The sequence below is a fragment of the Hemitrygon akajei genome, chromosome 13, assembly GCF_048418815.1.
Source record: "Hemitrygon akajei chromosome 13, sHemAka1.3, whole genome shotgun sequence".
NCBI lineage: Eukaryota > Metazoa > Chordata > Chondrichthyes > Myliobatiformes > Dasyatidae > Hemitrygon > Hemitrygon akajei.
Genome location: NC_133136.1, coordinates 58655077 through 58675203, shown reverse-complemented (window position 1 = coordinate 58675203; position 20127 = coordinate 58655077). Strand labels below are relative to the sequence as shown.

The 20127-nt window shown below is 40.0% G+C and overlaps 1 protein-coding gene across 2 annotated transcripts in view; it reads left to right on the top strand.

The window, feature by feature from the left end:
• LOC140737914 (phospholipid-transporting ATPase VD-like) overlaps positions 1–20127 on the top strand; it is a 193517-nt gene that overhangs the window by 99966 nt on the left and 73424 nt on the right. For both annotated transcript variants that reach the window (XM_073064713.1, XM_073064712.1), the window contains exons 2-3: positions 3095–3429; positions 10382–10576. In XM_073064713.1, the coding sequence (XP_072920814.1) occupies positions 3152–3429; positions 10382–10576 (473 nt within the window). In that variant the 5' untranslated portion in view covers positions 3095–3151. The remainder of the gene's footprint in view (positions 1–3094; positions 3430–10381; positions 10577–20127) is intronic.

Below are 20127 nucleotides of genomic sequence, written 5' to 3'. Positions count from 1 at the left end.
CCATTATGACGTGGACAGAGAAATGACATGAATTTTAGTTCATGGAAATGTGAGGTGTTGCATGTTGTGTGGTTAAATGCATGCAGTAAATGGCAAGACCCTTAAAAGCATTGATGTACACAAGATCCTACTCATAGCACTCTGAATGTGGCAAATAGGATGCTAAAGAAGGTGTTGGGAATTCTTGCTTTTATCGGTTAGGACATTGAGTACAAGACTCAGGAAGCCACACTGCTGATGTATAAAACTATAGTTGGGCCACACCCAGAGTATTATGTACAGATCTGGTTGCCCTGTTTCAGGAGGGATATGGAGGCTTTGGAGAGGATGCATAAGAGATTTACCAGGGTGCTGTGTGGATGAGAGTGCAATTGCTTTTAGGGGAGGCTGGACAAACTTGGGTTACTTTCTCTGGATGTTCAGAGGTTAAGGGGAGAGCTGGAAGAAGTTTATAAAATTATGAAGAGCAAAGATAGGGTAGACAGTCAGAGTTTTCCCAAGGGCAGAAATGCCAGATATTAAAGGCATAAGTTTAAGGCGAGAGAGATAAAAGTTTAAAGTAGAGGATGATTGTTTTTTAACACAGAGATTGTCAGATGCCTGGAATACACTGCCAGGGGTAGAGGTGGAAGAAGAAATTATAGTGGCATTTAAGAGACTTTTAGGCAAACACATGCAGGGACTGGAGGGCTACAGATCATGAGCAGGCAGAAGGGATTACTTTAATTTAACATCATGTTCTGTAGTCAGAGGCCGACGTGCCTACTCTTCTGTATTCATTAGGTTAACATTGTTAATTCCAAACATTGCCCTGTTCTCTCTGGGACACAAATTTAAACTTTTCTTAATTGACCAGTCAGAGAACACAAGGGCTATGTATAATGTCCTGCTTAGTCCAGCAAACCTGTTTTACTTGGAACAAAGGAGAGGTGCCATCATATCCTCTCTGCTCTGGCAAAGGGACCCTGAACATATTCTCTGCAGCTGCCCAAAAACCTTGGAAGAAGACCATTACCGCTGGTGCCACAACCAGGTGCTGAAGGCTGTGGCTGAAAATATCCCCTTGGCCATTAAAAACATCGAGCATCTCCGCCAACCCAGAAAACCCTTAGCCTTTGCCAAAGTTGGAGACCAATCACAATCTCAGCCCAGATCACCGGCAAGATAGCTTGCCACACTGTCTGACTGGCAACTGAAAGTCGATCGTAGAAAGCAATTGAAGTTATCCACGGAATCTTCTGGAGGAGCTCAGCAGGTCAGGCAGCATCTATGAATGGGAATAATCAGTCAACCTTTTAGGCCGAGACCCTTCATTGGGACTGATGAAAGGTCACTGCCTGAAATGTCGACTGTTTTTTCCCATCCATCGATGCCACCTGATAGGCTGAGCTCCAGCACGTTCTAGCTATTGCTGTAGATTTCCAGCATCTGCAGCAACTCTTGCGTACTGGGTGGGCTGCTCAGGACTGCACACTGATCTGGACTGACTGTCAATGTGGAGTAGTCACTGGTTGTACACAACAATCACGTATTCTCGCAATGCCCATGGTGGTACAGACCTGAGCACCTTATTGCAGGGATGAGTGGCTGCACAACTTGCCTTGACCTGCCGGACAGAGAAGTTCACACACACACACCTCTCTGCACCAAACTGTGGGCAATACATTGCTGCAGGAGTGCCAGTAGAGGGTAAGAGGTTAAGTTCCTATCACAGCCAGGTGGATGTCTGCTTCAAGTTTGGGGATGGGTACCTACCTATGGATCGGATAAATAATTGCTCTGCATAGCACCAAGCAGAGCACTTCGCATTAAATTAGTTTAGGATTTATATCTAAATATAGTGATATTTCATTTTTTTTAAAAAACAGGTGTTGATGTATTTATAAGAGTTAATGGTCTATAATTAAGATGCTTGAGCTCTGGAGACCAGTAGAGTTTTTAGTTAAGTTAATGGGAAATGTCCTTTTCAATTTATGAATTTTCACTTAACCCATAATTTCCTTGTGTTGCCAGGTATTCCTGGCTTTTTGTAAAGCCAAGGATACCCAAAACAAATATTTTTTGGTTAACAGGCTAAATTTACAGTATATTGAGAATATTTATTTACAAACAAAGGCAGTGATGGCACTTTTGTTCTGACCATCAAGATTAGCACCATTAATTCCTTCTAAAACAGTGATACAAATTGATTGCATCAGTACAGATAGAAGTGATGTTTTTATGTTCTTAGAAAAAAGTACTCTTTTTCTTTTTCATTGGATGTTTGTCTCTTCAAGGGTTGCCTACCCTGAAGAAGTTTAAATATTTTCTTTGGATTCAGTGAAACCCTCTCTCACTGCTCCCCCTCTGTGATCTCTGCTGCTCTCCGACACCGACCATGTACTCACCCAGACCCACTACCACAGCCACGTATCCTTCCTGGGAGCTTGTCTTTGCTGCCATCTTGTGTCTCATGGCTCCACTCTGCTCTCCCACTGAATTCCTTCTTTTCCAGCTCTTGACCTTTCCCTCCCACCTGGCTTCACCTATCACATTCCAGCTAGCCTCTTTCCCCTCCCCCCACCTTTTTATTGAGGTACCTTCCCCTGTCCTTCTCAGTCCTGAAGAAGGGTCCCTCCTGAAATGTCAACTATCTATTCATTTCCATAGATGCTGACTGATCTGCTGAGAGTTCCTCCAGCATTTTGTGTGTGTGGCTTTTAAAAATCTGTTTAATACAAAAATGTTTGAAATTATCAGTAAATAAAATATTTCATCTTCTGCTGTGTGGGAGCTTTGTGGAGAATCTATACTTGTGAAACTTTTTTTTTAAATTTTTGTATAATAGTCCTTCTTCATTTTATGCAATTGATCTGCAATTTACACTTCCTCTTCAGTCTGGAACTTCTGCTGGACATTTCTGTTTTTCTCTCAGTCTCAGTCATTTTGTGTTTTTTCAGAATCAAATGAGCTTAAGTTGTTATTTTAGTTAGAATTTAATAGCGGAATTGAAACATGTATTTATAGGTTATGTAAGATTCATTCAAAGTTTCAATATTTAACTCAGCAAGAACCATTTGATTTGATTTTTTTTCTTTGTGATTTTTTTTCGCAGTTGAGTACTGGTTGGTCCAGGCTGTCTGGATTTACCAGCCTGTTACAATTTATAAAGATGGCAAACCCTATCCAGTGGGCTCGTTACAGATGGCAGAGGCTGCTCTCTACAGATAGGAGGAATAATACGTACACTTCATCATCATTCTCTGGATGGTTTAAAACATCTCAATCGCAGAAAACTGGTCACAAGCATCGAATTGTAATTCCTTGCCTTGGTATATTCACTGAAGAATATGAAAAGGTCATCAAAAATTACATGACCAATAGGATTCAAACAACAAAGTATACTTTGCTGAACTTTATTCCAATGAATTTATTTGAGCAGTTTCGAAGGTAATGTTTAAAATTCAATTAACTTAGTCTACTCTATTTGACATTTTCTAGTGTTAATCCTAAAAGTAACTGTATTATGTCAGAAGTAGCGTGTAAGAGATTTGTCAACATGACTGTGCAAAGGTTCAAAGCTTGATTTTATTGTCAAAGAAAGGCATGTACAACTCTGCTAGCTATTAAGTACAGAAAGACCATAGGTGTCGATGGATGAAAGAAAGGACATCAACTCTCCCTCGCACCCCCACCACCCCGGCACGAAAAAGAAACAAAACTCGCAGACCCCAGAAGTCGTCCCACCCACCCCCAGTCATTTGCAGAAAAAAATCAGTAACAATAACAGTTGCTGACCCTGCCACTCGCATAATATGTGTTTATAGACTGAGGTGGATTGCTTTTCTTTTGGCATTCAAGAATTAATAATACCTAAGAGCAATAAGAAGGTCCTGCCAACTTTCGATGATCTTGTCTACCTTTCTGAGTATCAGGATGGTGCAGATTTTGGAATACAGTAATCTATGTTTCCTCATTTTTATGTTGAGGCCTGTCACCACTCTGAAATGCAAGTCCTTTCTCTTGAATTACGGCCAGCTCGTGCTTCTGAAACCCTCTGCTTTTTGATGGCAATAGAACGACATCAATTCAAAGTATAATTGCTTTTGATTTTTTTTTTCTAGCCTGTTTCACCTACTTTGGTTTTGACCTGCTTCTACACATTTTAGATTATTACCACATCAATACCAGTATACATTTTGCTTTGATTTTTATGTTAACTGTATCTCCTAATTCGATATAATTTGCAAAACCAGATATATTCTCTTAATAGCTATTTCAGTATCATTGATGCATACAAAGAACAAAATTATCTCAAATAATTAATTGCTGTTTCATTTTAAAATTCCAGGCATCAATATTTGCTGACCAGGGATATTGTTATTATGGTTTAGAGACATAGAGAAACAAACCCTTTGGCCCATCTAGCCCATGCTGAAACTATTTAAACTGCCAGCACCAGCACCCTAGCCCTCCATATCCCTACCATCCCTGTACCTATCCAAAATTCCCTTAAACATTGAAATTGAGCTCACATAGATCAATTGTGCTGGCAGCTCATTCCACACTCATGACCCTCTGAATGAAGAAGTTTACCCTCATGTCTCTCTTAAACTTTTCACCTTTCATCCTTAATCTATAACCCACCCAACTTCAAAGGAAAAAGCCTGCTTGCATTTACCCTCTCATGCCTCTCATAATTTTGTATATTTGTATAACCTCCTCTCAATCTTCTATGTTCTAAAGAATGCAGTCCTAATTTATTCAATCTTTCCTTATAACTCAGTTCCTCCAGACCCAGCAATATCTTTGTAAATTTTCTCTGCACTCTTTCAAACTTGTAGGTGACCAAAACCCCACACAATGCTCCAAATTAGGCTGCACCAACATCTTAAAGAACTTGAATAAAACATCCCATCTTCTGTACTCAATACAAACAAAATGCTGGAGGAACTCAACAGGCCAGGCAGCATCTATGGGGGAAAAAAATACAGTCGACATCTCAGGCCGAAACCCTTCAGCAGGACTGGCCTGCTGAGTTCCTCCAGTATTTTGTTTGTGTAGCTTGAATTTCCAGCATCTGTGGATTTTCTCTTGTTTCTGTACTCAGTACATTGTTTTATGAAGGCCAATGTGCCAAAACTTTCTTTACAATCTTATCTACCTGTAATGTCACTTTCAACGAATGATATACCTGTATTTCCAGAACCCTTTGTTCTACAACACTCCTCAGTGCCCTACCGTTCACAGTGTAAGACCTACCCAGGCTGGTCCTCCCAAAGAGCAAAATGTCACACTTGATTGCATTTAATTTTATCTGCCATTTTCCAGCCCATTTTTCCAGCTGATGCAGATCCACCTGCAAGCCATTATAGGCTTTCTCACTGTCCAGTACACCCCCAATCTTGGTGTCATCTGCAAATTTGCTGATGAAGTTAACCACATTATCAACCAGATCATTGATATAGATGACAAACAAACAATGCACCCAGCACTGATCCCTGCGGCACACCACTAGTCACAGGCCTCCAATCAGAGAGGCAAACCTCAACTACCACTCTCTACCTTCTCCTATAAAGCCAATGCGTAATCCAATTTACAACCTCATCCTGACTGCCAAGTGACTCCCATGCGGGGCCTTGTCAAATGCCTTGCTAAAGTCCATGTAGACAACATCCACTGCCTTGTTTTCATCAACTTTCCTCATAACTTCCTTGAAAAACTGTATAAATTTGCTAGACATGACCTACCACACACGAAGCCATGCCGACTATCCTTAATTAGTCCATGTCTATTCAAATACGTACATATCCAGCTTCTTATAATACCTTCCAAAAACTTTCCCACAACTGATGTCAGACTCATAGGCCTATAATTTCTTTGTTTCTGTTTAAAGCCTTTTTTAAACAGTGGAACAACAGCCTTCAATCCTCTGGTACCTCTCCCATCAGTAAGAATGTTTTTAGATATCTCGGCTAGGCCCCTAGCAATTTCTGCACTTGCCTCCCCTAGGGTCCGAGGGAACTCCTTGTCAAACCCTTGGGATTTATCCACCCTGATTTTCCTCAGGGTAACAAACACCACTTCCTCTGTAATCTGTTCAGAGTCCATTATGTTGATGCCACTTTGCCTCACTTCTACAGACTCTATCTGTCACCCGATTCGTCTGTATCTCCCCCATCTGTTTTGGCTCCACACATGGATTACCATTCTGGTCTTCCAAAGGGTCAGTTTTGTCCCTAGCAATCCTGTTGCTCATACCATACCTGTAAAATCCCTTAGGATTCTCCTTCACCTTGTCTGCTTGAGCAACTACATGCCGCCTTTAGCCTTTCCGATGTCTTTCTTAAGTGTTCTTTTGCATTTCTTTTACTATATAAGCACTTAATTTGTTCCTACTTGTCTAAACCTGTTGTGCACCTCATTTTTTCCCTTAAGCAGGCCCTCAATATCACTTGAAAACCATGGTTCCTTATACTTGTTACCTTTACCTTTTATTCTGACAGGCACGTACAAGCTTTGTATTCTCAAACTTTTGTTTTGGAAGGCCCCCCACTTTCCAAGTATATCTTTGCCAGAAAACAGCTTGTACCAATCAGCACTTGCCAGATCATTTCTGATACCATCAAAATTGGCCCTTCTCCAATTTGGGATCTCAACCTGTGGACCAGACCTATCTCTGTGCATACTTACTTTGAAACTGATGGCATTGTGGTCACCGAATGCAAAGTGTTCCTCTGCACAATCTTCCGTCACCTGCCCTGTCTCACTCTCTAATAGCAGATCCAGCTTTGCATGCTCTCTTGTTGTGACTTCCACGTACTGAAGAAAGAAACTTTCTTGAACACATTTGACAAACTCTATCCCATCTACTCCTTTTATAGTATGGGATTCCTAGTCAATATATGGAAAGTTTAAATTATCTGCTAAGACAACTTTATGTTTCTTGCAAAAGTCTGTGATCTCTTTACAAATTTGTTCCACTAAATCCCTAGTACTGATGAATGGTCTCTAATATAGCCCAATTAATGTGGTCATACCTTTCTTATTTCTCAGTTCCACTCATAACACATCACTAATCAAGTTCGCCAGTCTGTCCTGATGGAGCACTGCTGTAACATTTTCCCTGAATAGTAATGCCACCCTGCCTCCTTTAATTCCTCCCACTCTGTCACATCTAAAACAATGGAACCCTGGAATATTGAGCTGCCAGTCCTACCCCTCCTGCAACCAAGTCTCACTAATGGCTACAATGTCATAGTTCTAGGGTTTGATCCAAGCCCTGAGTTCATCCATCTTTCCTACGATACTTCTTGCATTGAAGTATACACAGCTTAGAACACTAGTTGCACCATGCTCAACCTTTTGATTCCTGACTTTGTCTGTGTTCTTACCAACATCTGCCTCCACAACCTCTCCATTTACTGCTCTGGCACTCTGTTTCCCATCCCCCTGCAACTCTAGTTTAAACTCCAAGTTTCCTTGGCTCTAGGTTAAGTCAATTACATGTTAATGATTTTAGTAATGTTATTCAAGGGCAAACTCCATGTTTGATATTACTGGCACAGCTTAGCTTTCTTAAGCACATGTTTGGCAGCGGAACAGAAAAGTAAGCTTTGTTTTTCATTCTGTAAATTAACTGCGGTGTTTCAGCCCAAACATCAACAGTTCCTTTCTTCTCACAGATGCTGCTGGACCCACTGAGTTCCTCCAGTAGGTTATTTGTTGTTCTAATTTCCAGCATCTGCATTCTGTGGTTTCCTCAATGATTTGCCTTTTCCTGTTGTCTTTAACCAATGCTTCAGGCAACATCAGTGGGTCATGACATACAAGTGAATTAGAAAACACTTTCATCACTGTAGCATCATTTAGAAATAAGATTTGAATAGGAAACACTAGGGAAAAACTAATCCAGAACTCAGCAGTCACCTGCATTCATTCCACTGATCCACTTGTTCCTCCCCAATCGCAGCTGGATATCTGTGATTTGTGACTAGTCTCACTTATATTGAGTCTCTACTATCTGTCTGGTTTGTCATTACCTTTTAACTTCATTGTCTGATGTTGCCACTAGGAATCTCATCGTTTCTCCCTGACCATTCAGCATGTCACTAAATTTTTATGTCATCTCTTCTGTCCATTCATGACAGCTTGAACTATCTGTATGGTATTTTTATCACAAATAAAACAAAATAACTGGAAATCAAATGTTAACACTGTTTCTCTGCCTGATCTGCATGAGTATTTCCAGCATTCTGACCGGGAAAAAATTAAAAAATCAGAGGTACAAAAAGACTTTGAAGTCTTTGTGCAGGTTCACTTGAAAGTTGAGTCAGTGATTAGTAAGGCAAATGCAATGTTTGCATTCATTTTGAGAGGACTAGATTATGTGCAAGGATGTGATCCGGAGGCAATAGTCAGACCGCACTTAGAGTATTATGAACACTCTTGGGCCCCTTATTGAAGAAAAGATGTGCTGGCATTGGAGAGAGTCCAAAGGAGGTTCACAAGAATGATTCCAAGAATGAAAAGATTACCATATGAGGAGCATTTTCTGGCACTTGTGGGAGGATCTCATTGAAACCTATGAAAGGCTTAGGTAGAGTGGATGTGGAGAGAATGTTTCCTATAGCGGATGAGTCCAGGAATAGAGCCTCAGGATAGAGGAACATCCATTTAGAACAGAGATGAGGAAGAATTTCTTTAGCCAGAGATCAGAATCAGGTTTATTATCACCGGCATGTGTCAAGAAATCTGTGAAATTTATTGCCTCGGATAGCTGTGGAATTAATTCATTGAGTAAATTTAAAGCAGACGTTGATATGTTTTTGATTAGTCAGGGTGTCAAAGGTTACAAGGAGGAAGCAGGAGAATGGGGGTTGAGAAGGGTAATAAATCAGCATGATGTAATGGCAGAGCAAACTCAATGGACTGAGTGCCTAATTCTGCTTCCATTTCTTATGGTATTATGGTCTTAATTTATTTCACATGTCCTGAATATGCTTGCTATTGTAGTATCTTTTGACATTTTTCTCATCAATCATGTTAATTTTTAAAAATTTTCTTTGTAGACATTTAATATGTTCTTTTCTCAGCAACTATATTCTCTTGCTGAATCTTAACGGTAAATGAGGTTGTCTTGATTGCCTTTTTGTACTCCAAAACTGATTGTTAATTTGTGTTCATTGACACTTTTGTATTACGGGGTATCACAGCTGCATTGAAACTTTTTTTCCAGCTAATATGCACATATTCACAAGATGGAAGCTACTGACGTTTAAATTATATGTACTTCTATGTGCAAGGATCCACCTCATGGTCATTAGCAGCAGCATTTTCATTGAGAGCAGGCTTTAGAGTGTTCATCTTTAAGGATCTCTTAAAGAATGTAGAGAGGCTGGCAGTGAATGTGAAAATCTTTAGAAAATTGGACTAAAGCAAGCCCAAAGATTAATATTTTGATTAAGATGTATAATGTATGTGTGCTTGAAATTAACCATTAATCATCATTTTTGATAAAATCACTGCATTTTTGTAGTGCAGGTGACTATTCAAGCTGTGATGCTTCCTTTTTTTGAGCAGTGTAATCAGTCCCATTCAGGCATGATTTCTCTATAGTTTATGAAGTATTCTTAAATCCCTATCCAATTCCCTTTTGAAAATTAGGTCATATGTTTCAACCACTGTGACAAAGAACAAATTCCAGATTGTAAATCTATATGCCTTTTTCTTTGAAACACAAGCTGAGGGGAACTACTTGCCTCTATTTAACCTCTCTGATCTTATACACCTTAATACAATCTCCCCTTAAACAACTTCTACCAAGAATACCTCAGCTTCTCAAGGAATAACATTGAAGTTTTAAAATCATTAAAGTAAAGTTCTTATGTTTTAATGCATTTTAGTGGCATTAATTTTAATGGTTTCTATATTTCTCTGAATATCAATAATATTCTCCTTATTTCTCTAAATATCAAAAATCCATATCCAGGTATGAAAACAAACCATGGTTCCAGCAGTGAGCTTCAGAGAACAGCAGAATCTATCTTCTATCTGTATGGACAAACCACCATTTGCCATGTCAGTTTTGCCAGCTTCTCTTTTACATAAAACTTGCAAAACAGCTTTTGAACAGCACCTACTTAATTTCTTTAATATGCCTTCTCTGCTATTTGTCAAATAATTCAGGTAGGTTAGTCATTTTTTTTGTAGGCTGGTCCAGATTTCTCAGAATGCCCTTTTTTTTTTCTCCAGTGATAATTATTTCTAAAATATTCCTTGCAACCAAAACTGAATGGACCAGCCTGTAACTGTTTAGTACATTCTTGTACTTTGTATTCAACAAGAGTATTACATTCCCATTTCATTTCTTTAAATTTCTATAATCTTTACATTCTTTCAGAGCTGCAAATCTTTACTTCCTGTTTCTGGTGATTCTGAATTGGGTGCCATCGGTAGAAGCATTTCAAAAGGAGATAACGATGTTGCCATTGGTGGTGGTTCTTGCAATTATTGCAGTTAAAGACGGGATTGAAGACTACCAGCGCTACAAATTTGATAAACAAATAAACAACCGAACAACTAAAGTTTATGACAAGTAAGTCAGCAGTATTTCTTTTTATCAATTTGGTAGAAGTATTATGGGCCTTGAAGCTTTTGAAAGGTGGTGTTATTAGCTTGAAGAATGTTTCAATGAGACTTTATAGCTGAGCACATTACTTATAAAGTGCCTTAGGAATGGATAGTGAAAGCATTATAGTAAAACTGCATAAGCATGACTGGTTTGTGAAGTTAATGTGTTATTTTATTATTTCCATGAATATCAAGATTCAAATGTCTAATCTAATAGCACTAGATTTCAAAAGCAATGATTCAATCTGATAAAGATGATATACACAATTAATATAATCTTATCTTCAATCATTGTTGCATTTAAAACCTTTAAAGCAGAACAAAAGTGAGTCAACTTCTATGCCATGTCTTATTTGTTGAGAAAATAAATTATTTATAATTTTCAATATTTAAAAAGAAATTGCTTAGTGAGGTCCCTCACTACTCTCCCACCTCCACTATCACCGATGGTCTACACCACACTTAATGTCGACTACCAGCTACATGCCTGTTGCTGTTTAATCTAAAAATACAAACATATTTTGCATTAATCTAAAACAGCCAAGTATTTTCCCAATTCCCCAGTCTTTTGGTCAGCCAGCCTACAGCAGCGAATGAATAAAATTTTCTCTATGCAAACATTGGAAAACTAAAGACATTTCCCTGGTTCCCATCACAGTGACTATTTCTCAACCACCAGCTCCATCTCTATTCCTAATAATGTCTAAATCCGAACCAGACTGGAATGAGGTTTTTTTGGGAGTATTAGTAGATATTTTATTACAAACAAAATGTATTTGCACAATTGTGTTCAGTGAATCTCGCAGAAACTTCATGGTTGCTGGAAATATCTGTGTTATAGCCTTCTCTATATTTCATCGTCCTTCAGAGAAAATGAGAATACTGTATTGCAATTAGTTATCAATGTCCCCTCTAAGATGCATGCATGCTCACATCGCTTGCTACTAGTGGACAAAGGAATTTAAACTGCACACAAAAGGTTTTCACCCTCTACTATGTTGGCATGTTAAGTATATTTCACAATTGTACATAGTCACATTACTTTTTCCTTGTTCTGATGCAGTTGGTGTTGATAATTTGGAGTTTGCGATGATTTATCTGCAGATTTTAGAACTGGCTAATTTCTACTGTCGTTATTGAAGAAATTATTCAGTGCGCACATGTTGTCACTGGGCAAAAAAAATTGCACAGCGCATGATTTTTGCGCACAGTGGTCACTACAAATTAGAGGGAACATTGTTAGTTACATGATTGCATTCCCAGTTATTATACATTTAATACATTTTTGTTTGCCAAAACAAATTTTAGAAAGTAATTTTATAAGTTGCCTACTTTATTTTTTTGCTATTTCAGAATATTTTAAACTATTTTTGAGATACTGAGATTCTTCCGCATGACAGGAATTGCCATTCATTGTACCCTTGCACTTACCTAACCCAAACGTGGAAGGCCAGTCTTCTTTAACATTGGCAACTCGGACTGCAGCAGCTTACCTGAGGAACAGCAGAGTCTCTGCACAATTCTGGGTGCAATAGAGATGGTCTGTCCCCAAGGACTTCTTGCTGTTTAAAAATCCCTATTTCCAGCTTTAGAACATAAAATAGAACAGCACAGGAAGTGGCCCTTTGACCCATGCTGTTGTACTGGACCAAATAAGCTAATGAAGCCTAATAACGCTAAACCCATGCATCTGCATGTAATGCATATTCTTCTATTCTCTGCATATTCATGCCTATCAGAGAGCCTCTTAAATGCCTCTATCTTAGCTCCTCATTCACCACACATGGCAGTGTAAATGAGGCACCACTCTTTGTGTTTAAAAGAAAACTTGATCCTCATGTCTTCTTCGGACTTCTCTCCCCCCCCCCCCCCCCACCTTAAATGCTTGCCATCTGATATTGGACACTTGAAACCTGGAGGTAAAAATACTGACTGTTTTATCTTCAGCTCCCATAATTTTATATATTTCTATCGGGTCTTCCCTCAGCTATTACCACTTTAGAGGAACAACCCTGCTTTGTCCAACCTGCCCTTAGTGTACCCGTTCTTTAGTGTAGACAGTGTCCTGGTAAATCTCGCCATAGCCTCCACATCTTGAGAGGTTAGTGCAAAGATTGCAAGGACCCTAGCAGAGCTCTTTAAGATGTCCTTAGCCACAGGTGAAGTGCCAGAGTATTGGAGGATAGCTAATGTTGTTATTCTGTTTAAGAAAAGCTCAAAGAATAAGCCATGAAATTATAAGCCTGACATCAGTGGAGGGTAAGTTATAGGAAGATATTATAGACGAGCACTTTTCTCAATGAACATTCTGGAATGCTGCTTCCTGTTTCCATTCGGGTTTCCATTCCATTTTCCCCAGTTTCTCCTGCCTTTGCTCAGTCTTTCCCCAAGGGCATTGTGAGATTGCAACAACTCCTCCCATCCTGTCCGATACCAGGTTGCCCAAACTTATTCTGTCTGCTGGGTTTTTTTTTGTTTTTCACAACGTTCTCTGTAAATTCCAGAGATTGTTAGCGTAAAAATCCCAGGATATCAGCAGTTTCTGAGCTACTCAAACCATCCTGTCTGGCACTAACAATCATCCCATAGTCAAAGTCTCTGAGGTCACATTTCTTCCCCATTCTGATATTTGGTATATACAACAACTGAACCCCTTGACCATGCCTGCATGCTTTTATGCATTGAGTTGTTGTTGCATGTTTGGCTAATTAGATATTTGTATTAACTTGCAGATGTACAGGTGTACCTAATAAAGCGGTTGCTGAGTGTATATTAATGACTTAGCTTGGGCCAAATGTCACATTTGCAAATTTGCTGATGATGTTAAATTCATTTGCAATGTGAGTAAAGGTAAAGATGGATATGGAGGAGCTTCACAGGGATATAGACAAGCTGAGTGAGTGGGCAAGAACGTGACAACAGGAATACATTGTGGAAAAAAGAGATTATCTATTCTGGTGCACATAACAGAAAATCAGTGCATTTGTTAGTTGATATGAAATTGCATATTGTTGATGTCCAAAGCGACTTGGGTCTGCTTGTACACAAGCCACTGAAAATCATCATGTACATACAGCAACGAATTAAGAGGGTAACTAATATGTTAGCCTTTATTATTTGAGGACTTGAATATAGGAGTAAGGACATCTTCAAAGCTCAAAATAAGTTTATTATCAAAGTACATATATGTCACCATATACAACTTTGAGATTCATTTTCCTGCGGGCATACTCAATAAGTCAACAATAGAATAATAACTATAATAGAATCAATGAAAGACCGCACCAACTTGGATGTTCAACAAGTGTGCAAAAGACAACAAACTGTGCAAATACAAATGGAAAGAAATAATAGTAAACTAATGAGCAATAATATCAAGAACATGAGATAGAGTCCATAGGTTATGGTCATGATGGAGCAAGTGAAGTTATCCACTTTGGTTTAAGAGCCTGATGTTCGAGTGGTAATAACTTTTCCTGAGCCTGGTGGTGTGCGTCCTGAAGCTCCTGTGCCGCCTTCCTGATGGCAGCAGCAAGAAAAGAGCATGTCCTGGGTGGTGGGGTTCCCTGATGAAGTATGCTGCTTTCCAGCAGCAATGCTTCATGTAGAATGTACTCAGTGGTGGGGAGGGTTTTACCCGAGATGGAATGGCCATATCCACTTTTGTAGGATTTTCCATTCAAGGGCATTAGTGTTTCCCTATCAGGCTGTGATGCAGCCAGTCAATATACTTTCCTCTATATGTCTAAAGTTTTAGATGTCATGCTGAATATACGCAAACTCCTAAGGAACCAGGGGTACTATCTTGCTTTCTTCATAATTGCACTTGCATGCCAGGCCCAGGACAGGTACTCCAAAGTCATAACACCAAGGGGTTTAAAGTTGCTGACCCTCTCCACCTCTGATCCTCCAATGAGGACTGGATCACAGACCTCTGGTTTCCTACATCTAAAGTCAATCTCCTCCTTGGTCTTGCTGACATTGAGTAAGAGGTTGTTATTATGGCACTACTCAGTCAGATTTTAATCTCAGTCCTATGTGCTGATTCATCACCTCCTTTCATTTGGCCTACGATAGTGGTGTCATCAACAACCATGAATATGTCATTGGAGCCGTGGTTAGCCACACAGTTATAAGTGTAAAGTGAACAGAGCAGGGGTTAAGCACACAGCCTTGTGGTGCACCTGTGCTGATGGAGATTGTGGAGAAGACGTTGTTGCCAATCCAAAGTAACTGGGGTTTGCAAATGATGAAATCAAGGATCCCATTGCACAAGGAAGTATTGAGGCCAAGGTCTTCATGCTCATTAATTAGTTTTGAGGGGATGCTGGGTATTTGAAAGCTGAGTTGTAGTGGATAAGGAGCATCTTGATGTATGCATCTTTCCTGTCCAGGTGTTCCAGTGTTGAGTGAAGAGTCAATGAGATGATATTCTGGTCATATTCTGCATGGAGGTCGGTCACCAGTGGAGTGCCTCAGTGACCTGTTCTGGGACCCTTACTCTTCGTGATTTTTATAAATGACCTGGATGAGGAAGTGGAGGGATGGGTTAGTAAGTTTGCTGATGACACAAAGGTTGGAGGTGTTGTGGATAGTGTGGAGGGCTGTCAGAGGGTACAGCAGGACATTGATAGGATGCAAAACTGTGTTGAGAAGTGGCAGATGGAGTTCAACCCAGATAAGTGTGAAGTGGTTCATTTTGGTAGGTCAAATGTAATGGCAGAATCTAGTATTAATGATAAGACTCTTGGCAGTGTGGGGATCAGAGGGATCTTGGGGTCCGAGTCCATAGGACGCTCAAAGCAGCTGCGCAGGTTAACTCTGTGGTTAAGAAGGCGTACGGTGTATTGGCATTCATCAATCATGGAATTGAATTTATGAGCCGAGAGGTAATGTTGCAGCTATTTAGGACCCTGGCCAGACCCCACTTGGAGTACTGTGCTCAGTTCTGGTCGCCTCACTACAGGAAGGATGTGGAAGCCATGGAAAGGGTGCAGAGGAGATTTACAAGGATGTTGACTGGATTGGGGAGCATGTCTTATGAGAATAGGTTGAGTGAATTCGGCCTTTTCTCCTTGGAGCAACGGGGAGTGAGAGGTGACCTGATAAGAGGTGTATAAGATGATGAGAGGCATTGATTGTGTGGATAGTCACAGGCTTTTTCCCAGGGCTGAAATAGTTGCTACAAGTGGACACAGGTTTAAGGTGCTGGGGAGTAGATACAGAGGAGATGTCCGGGGTAAGTTTTTTACTCAGAGAGTGGTGAGTGCGTGGAATGGACTGCCAGCAACGGTGGTGGAGGCAGAAATAATAGGGTCTTTTAAGAGACTTTTGGATAGGTACATGGAGCTTAGAAAAATAGAGGGCTTATAGGTAAGCCTAGTAATTTCTAAGTTAGGGACATGTTTGGCACAACTTTGTGGGCCGAAGGGCCTGTATTGTGCTGTGGGGTTTCTACGTTTCTATATCTACTCTGGACCTGTTGCTCTCGTTTGCAAATTGCAGCATATCCAAATCGCTTCTCAGGCAGGAGTTGATTCATTTTAACGTCAATCTCTCAAAACACTTCTTGGCAGCGTGACAAGGTCCTAAAGAAGCTGGCGGAGATCCTAGAGACTTGTAGGTGGGATGTGAGAAGCAGCCTTTTCCCAGTGAGATGACTAACCCCACTGGAAGTTGCAGGGGGTGGCAGCTGACCTAAGGAGGTGCAGAGCAGGAAACCTCTTTCTGTAAATTTCATTCAAACCCTGCCACAACTCTGGACTTCGTTGATTCAAGTTTAGTTGAGGTTGGGGATCACGAGTTTGACAAAACCACCACGTTAGAGCCCACCAAGAGTCTTTCATGAAACACACACCTCCACCTTTTCCCTTTTCCAAATCGACAGTTCAGTTCATCCTGTGAATCGAGAACGCTATGGGTTTGATCAATGAGTCTGGTGTACTGGGAGTGAGCCACATCCCGTTCAACATTGAACACAACAATCTCTCATTTCCCTTCGATACAGCAATCTTGCCCTCATCCGCAATTTTGTTCTCCAGCGACTGCACATTTGCTAACAAAATGCTGGGTAGAGGGTGGTCTCATCCCTTTGCATTTCAGCCTGGCTGGGAGACCCCACTCCTTCTGCTTTGCTTCTGACCATGGCAATGAACCTTCCTCCACTTAAAGGTGCTGTACCTGCTTGGTTCACCAAGTGCTTCAGAAGATCATGAAATCTGCAGATCATAAAACTGATTTAAAAGTACATTCTTCAAAGAGAATTTGCATGCAGCAGATTACAGTGAGAGTAATCCAAAACAGGTGTATTTAGAAGTATTGTACGTATCCTGTAGAACATCGCCATGGTTCACTAGTGCCATCTTGTATTAACTATTCTAACATCTTGTTATAATTGTACAGGAAAAAAAAAGATTGCTGCTGGAGTATTGTGTGTAGTTATACCTCCTAACCAAAAAAAGAATGTATTTGTCATTGAGGAAATACAGACCAAATACAGTCAAAGATTTCAGACTGGTTCCCCTTGAGGCTGATTTGGAGAGGGATTGAGTAGATTGTATTTAGTAAAGTTTAGAGAAATGAAAGTTCTCATCAAAATATGCTGAATTCTAATAGTGCTTGACAGATGAGATTCAGGGTGAATGCAATCCCAGCTGATGAGATTAGGACCGAGAGGCACATTTTCAGCATAAGGAAAGGGCCATTTAGAATTGAAATGAGAAATTTCTTCTCTCAGAGGGTACTGAATTTCTGGCTGGGGAGTCATTGTGTTCATACATATCAGAGATTGATAGCTTGCCAGACATAAAGGGCAACAGGGGATATGTGAGTAAATTTGGAAATGCCACTGAAGTAGAAAGTTGGTCATGATCTTCATGAATGATGATCTTCTCCTGCTCCTATGTTCTTGTATAAAGAAACACACATACTTAAGCACTTTAAAATTTACATCATCAGGGGCCAGACTCTTGTGTGTCTAATAAAAATGTGAGTTGGCTTGCAAACGTTGCTAGTATTTCTCAATCAAATAGATCTATAGAGCCATGTAGCACAGGAACAAACCCACCATGTCCATGCCAACCATAGTGTACTTTTCTGTACTAATCGTATATAGTTATACAGTCATAGAGCACTATAGCACAGAAACAGGTTCTTCGGATAATGTAGCCCAAAACCAACTGTTAATTTGCCTAGTTCCATCAACCGGCAGCTGGACCATAGTCCTCCATATCCCTTCCAACTATGTACTGATCCAAGCTTCTCTGAAGTATTGCAGTTGAATCTGCAATCACCACCTCCACGTGGCAGTTCGTTTCACACAGCAACACCCTTTGAATGAAGAAATACCCCCTCCATTTCCCCTTAAAGATTTCATCTTTCACCCTTCACCCATGACCTCTAATTGTTGTCCTCAGGGTAAATGCAAGCAGGCTCTATCAAATCTCCCTTCATTCATCTACCATTTAGGGAAAAGTGTCCTAACCTATGAAACCTTTCCCTATAACTTAGGTCCTCAAGTCCCAGCAACATCCTTATAAATTTTCAATGTACTCTTTCAGTCTTATTGGTATCTTTCTTATAGGTAGCTGACCAGAACTACACATGATACTCCAAATTTGGCATCTCCGGTCTTATACAACTTCTACATAACAACCCATCTCCTATATTCAGTGCTCTGATTTCTGAAAACTAATGTGCCAAGAGCTCCCTTTTCAACCCTATATACTGTGACACCATTTTCAAGGAATTGTGAATCTGTATACATAGATTTTACGGCAGTCCTCAATGCACTACCGTTTATTGTGTCTTACCCTAGTTTATTCTCGCAAAGTACAACACCTCATATTTGTTTACATTAAATTCCATCAGCCATCTTCTAGCCCATTTTTCTAGCTGGCCCAAAGCTGGCAAGCTTTGACTGCCTTCCTTATCTACCATGGCCCCCAATCTTGGTATCATCCACATTTTTTTATCCAATTTAATGTATTATTATCAGCAATATTACAAACAACAGACTCCACATTAATCCCTGTGGCCTCCAATCAGAGGCACAACCATCTACCTCCGCTCTCTGGATTCTCCTGCGAAGCCAATTTTAAATCCAGTTTACTATCTTATCCTGAATGCCAGGTGACTGAACATTTTTGAATAGCCTTCCATGTGGGACTTTGTCAAAGGCTTTGCTCAAGTCCATGTAGATAATGCCCACTGCCTTTTTTTCATCAACTTTCTTGGTAACTTACACAAAAAAATTTATAAGTTTCTATAAAGTTTTATGGTTAAACTTTATGGTTAGATGTGACCAACTGTAGCACACATAAAGCTGTGTTTTTATCCTTAATCAGGCCCTTCCTGTCCAAATACATATATATACTATCACTTAGAATACCTTCCAATAATTTACCCACTACAAATATTAGGCTCTCAGGCGTATAATTCTGACAGCTTTTTTTGAACAATGGAACAACATTAGCTATTCTTCAGTCCTCCAGAAGTTCATTTAAAAGAGTGTTTTAAATATCTCTGCCAGGCCCCCTGTAATTTCTTCACAAGCCTCCCACAAGGTCTAAGGGGACACTTTGTCAGACCCTGGGAACATATCCACCTTAATTTGCCTCAAGGCAGCAAGCATCTCATCGTTTGGAATCTGGATATGGTCCATGACTTCACTATGGTTTTGCCTCAGTTCTATAGAATCTATGTGCATCTCCCAAGTAAATACAGATACAAAAAGTCCATTTAATTTCTCCCCCATTTCTTTTGACTCCATGCATAGATGACCACACTAATCTTCAAGTGGACTAGTTTTGGCCCTTACTATCCTTTTGCTCTTAATATATCTTTAGAAACCCTTGGGATTCTCCTTCACCTTGTTGGCTTGAGCAATCTCATGCCTTGTTTTAACCCATAGATTGTACCTAGCCTGCTGAATTCCTCTGGCGATGTGTGTGTGTTGCTTTATTTTCCAGCATCTGCAGATTTTCCCTTCTTTTAACCCTCCTGATTTCCCTGTTAAGTGTTCTCTTGGATTTTGTATACTCCTCAAGCACCTCATTTCTTCCTTGGTATATCTGCTATGCACCTCCTCTTTTTTAACTAGGATTTCAATATCCTTTGAAAACCCAAGGTTCCCTATACCTGTTAGCCTTGCCTTTTGTTCTGACAGAAACGTACAAACTCTGTACTCTCAAAATTTCAGTTTTGAAGCCCTCCTACTTACCAAGCATTCCTTTATTAGAAGCCAACCTATCCCAATCCACTCTTGTCAGATCCTTTCTGATAAAAATCAAAACTGGTTTTCTCCAATTTAGAATCTCAACCTGAGAACCAATTTTATCCTTTTCCATAATTACCTTGAAATTAATGGATCAGCAATCTGGATCATAATGTGGTAATATGGATTTGCAAATTCACAGATGACACCAGGATTGGGGTTGTAGTGGACAGTGAGGAAGGCTATCAAAGCTTGCAGTGCAAATATTGTAACTCTGGGATAAAACAAAAACATCAGCTGTC